General features: G+C 46.1%; 1 protein-coding gene across 1 annotated transcript in view; it reads left to right on the top strand.

Annotated features, from left to right (window-relative positions):
- Positions 1 to 658, top strand: part of LOC116085223 (ribonuclease pancreatic) — a 2,892-nt gene extending 2,234 nt beyond the window's left edge. The window contains exon 2 of the mRNA XM_031362650.1: positions 7 to 658. Coding sequence (XP_031218510.1) covers positions 7 to 332 — 326 coding nt within the window. The 3' untranslated portion in view covers positions 333 to 658. The remainder of the gene's footprint in view (positions 1 to 6) is intronic.
- The last annotated feature ends 2,245 nt before the right edge of the window (positions 659 to 2,903 follow it).

The raw sequence follows: 2,903 nt of genomic DNA, 5'->3' as shown, positions 1-2,903 counted from the left end.
CAGCAGGTTCCTCCAGCAGCAGCCCCACCTACTGCAACCAAATGATGAAGCGCCGGGATATGACAAAGGGGTCATGCAAGCCCGTGAACACGTTCGTGCATGAACCCTTGGCAGATGTCCAGGCTATCTGCTCCCAGGAAAACGTCACCTGTAAGAACGGGAATAGCAACTGCTACAAGAGCAGCTCTGCCCTGCACATCACTGACTGCCGCCTGAAAGGCAACTCCAAATATCCCAACTGTGACTACAAGACCAGTCACTACCAGAAGCACATCATTGTGGCCTGTGATGGGAACCCCTATGTACCAGTCCACTTTGATGCTTCTGTGTAGGGCTCTACCTAGGCCAAACCAGTGAAATGTCCGTGTCTCCCAACCTCATCAATGTCAACACCTGCCTCCCCTCTCTATCATTCTTTCCTTGAAAGAGGTAACTCATCTTAGGACTTACATATGACAAAACATGCATTCCTGTCCTGTGTTGAGCTCCCAGATTCTTCTAGACAAATGAAGCAAGATGGCCCCCACCAGAAGGTGTCCCTTCAACATTAGACTTTCTTGACTTCAGAAAAGAAATAAAATTCTGTCCTATATAACTTGTCCTTTAGGGCAGTTCACAGTGAAGTAAGGACAATGGGCAGGTAACCTCATTCATTGGTCCAGATCTTCCTCACTCCTGGCAACTTTAACTAGACTACTGAAACTAGACTTTTCTGCCTCTCCACTGATCATTCATTCTTCTCGTATACAATAAAGTCTAACATCTAGTTCAGCACGCAGTAGCCATGGCTCCCAAGTCCATCTGCTCCTCATACCAATACAGATCAGTCACATCTACTGAAGAGAATCCTTCCATTAAGAGAGTAGAAGAACGTTGCCTTTGCCTCTGCCTTTCAGTGATCTTCCTCAGTCTGTGTTTCACTTTGCACTTACTTTCTCAGTGTGGGGGAAAGGCAGCAGCCAGTATTGCCTTCCAGGGGCTTCTTCCTATTCTCTTGCCTCCTTAGCTTGACTCAGACCTCATGGATCAAAGAGGAATGTGTGTGTGTAGGTGGGGTAGGGGGTAGGGGTCTTCAGTTTTAACAACCACCGTGGAAATCCTATTTTGATGATGATTTTGGGAAACAGTCATGAAGGTGGTACAGTCTTGCCTACAATCCAGGATTCGTGGTGGGGTTCTACATGGAAGGTGTAGAGTGAAGGTATGTTTCTGTAAGAACCAGCTACCAGCACTCCTGGAAAAAACTACAGAGTTCCTCTGCAGATTAGTCAATTGTTTTAGGTATATTTTGGATTTCTTTTAACAATTTGAGTAGCACAGAATGTCCTGTGTAACCAGTGATGGCCTTGAACTCTTGCTTTTCCTTCCCCAGCCTCTCAAGTACTGGGCTCTTAGATGTGTGCCACTGTGCCCCAGCTATTTTGGGTGGGAAAGAACGTCTTCCAAGTAGGTGGGTCAGTGTCTAAATGCACTTACTGCTTTCTCAGAGGCCCCAGATTTGGTTCTCAGTACTCACATGACAGCTCACAATCACCTGTAACTCCATTTCCAGGGGTTCTGAAGCTTTTCTGGCCTCTTGGGCGTTTGCACATATGTGGTGCACATAAACTCATGCAGGCACCTAAGTAAAGATAAAAGAAATGAAGAGAGAAGCTTTATCTCTCAGAAGAGTTTTAGGTTCAAATGCTATTTCTAGCCATGGCTGTCTTCATAAGTAAACACAGAGAACTTGCTCCTCTGATCAGATAGGACATGCTATACAACTGTGGTGGTTATGTTTTAAAGTTCATCATACCCACAAGTCACTTTCTAGTTTCTTCTTACAAGTCTGGGAAGGGCTTATACTAAAAGTCAGTTTCCTTACTTTTGCACCTGCCCTGAGTCTACAATGTCAGAAAACTTGGCCTGAGCCCCTGACTTAACCTAGACTGACTGAAGTTCCTAGACTCATTTTTCTCTATGTGTGCCCCAGCTTCCTAACACATGGGGATAGGTTTGTGTTGTAGTTTGAATGATAATGGCGCCTAGACTCACGTGTTTGAATACTTGGTCCCTGTTTGGTGGAACTATTTGGAAAGGATTAGCAGGTAGGGTGCTGTGCGAGGTGTTTGCTTCTCCCCCTTGGGTAGCCAGCCCACTGCGCACCAGACTAAGCTGGAGGGAGGAGAGGTTAGTTGAGGCATTGGTGGGTGCAGTGGAGGGTAGTGAGTGTGCTGTCAAAGAACACCCACAATCACACACACACAGAGATACACACACGCACACAGAGGAATAAGCTTCAAAGAATTGGTTGGGTTATTGGGGTGTGTGTGTGAGGCGGTATTTATGCCCCTGGGGAGGTGGCCAGGGTCTTTGTGTGGTCATGTACAATTAGCCAGAGCTGTTGGAAGATGCTTCTTCTGCATACTCAGGGGTGGGAAGACAATGAGTGGAGTCTGATAACTGTCAAGGTTTTCATTCATTCTTACTAGGGTTGATAGTAGGACAGCACACTTTCTGGCAGCAGGTTGGGCAAGGGAGAGAGTCAACACCTGCCATCTTCATCTGAAGTATTGTGCATTGAAGCTCTCCTCCACCTTTCCTTCCTTAATCCTGGGCCATAACAGTCCCATGTGGCCTTGTTGGAGAAAAGGTGTGTCACTGGGGGAGGCTTGACAACATGGTTTTAAAAGCCATGCATCATTTCCATTGCACTCTCTGCCTCAGATGTTGTTGCCACCATGCCTTCACACCACCATACATGACTCTAACCCTCTATCATCATAAGCCAAATTAAACACGTGCTTTAATAATTGGCTTTGGTCCTGGTGTTTCATCACAGCCATAGAAAAATAACTAAGCTTTTTATCCTAGCCATTCTGACTGGTGTGAGGTGGAATCTCAGGGTTGTTTTGATTTGCATT

Source organism: Mastomys coucha, unplaced genomic scaffold (assembly GCF_008632895.1).
Source record: "Mastomys coucha isolate ucsf_1 unplaced genomic scaffold, UCSF_Mcou_1 pScaffold9, whole genome shotgun sequence".
NCBI lineage: Eukaryota > Metazoa > Chordata > Mammalia > Rodentia > Muridae > Mastomys > Mastomys coucha.
The sequence above is the reverse complement of the archived record's forward strand: the minus strand, read 5'-3'. Positions and strand labels throughout refer to the sequence as shown.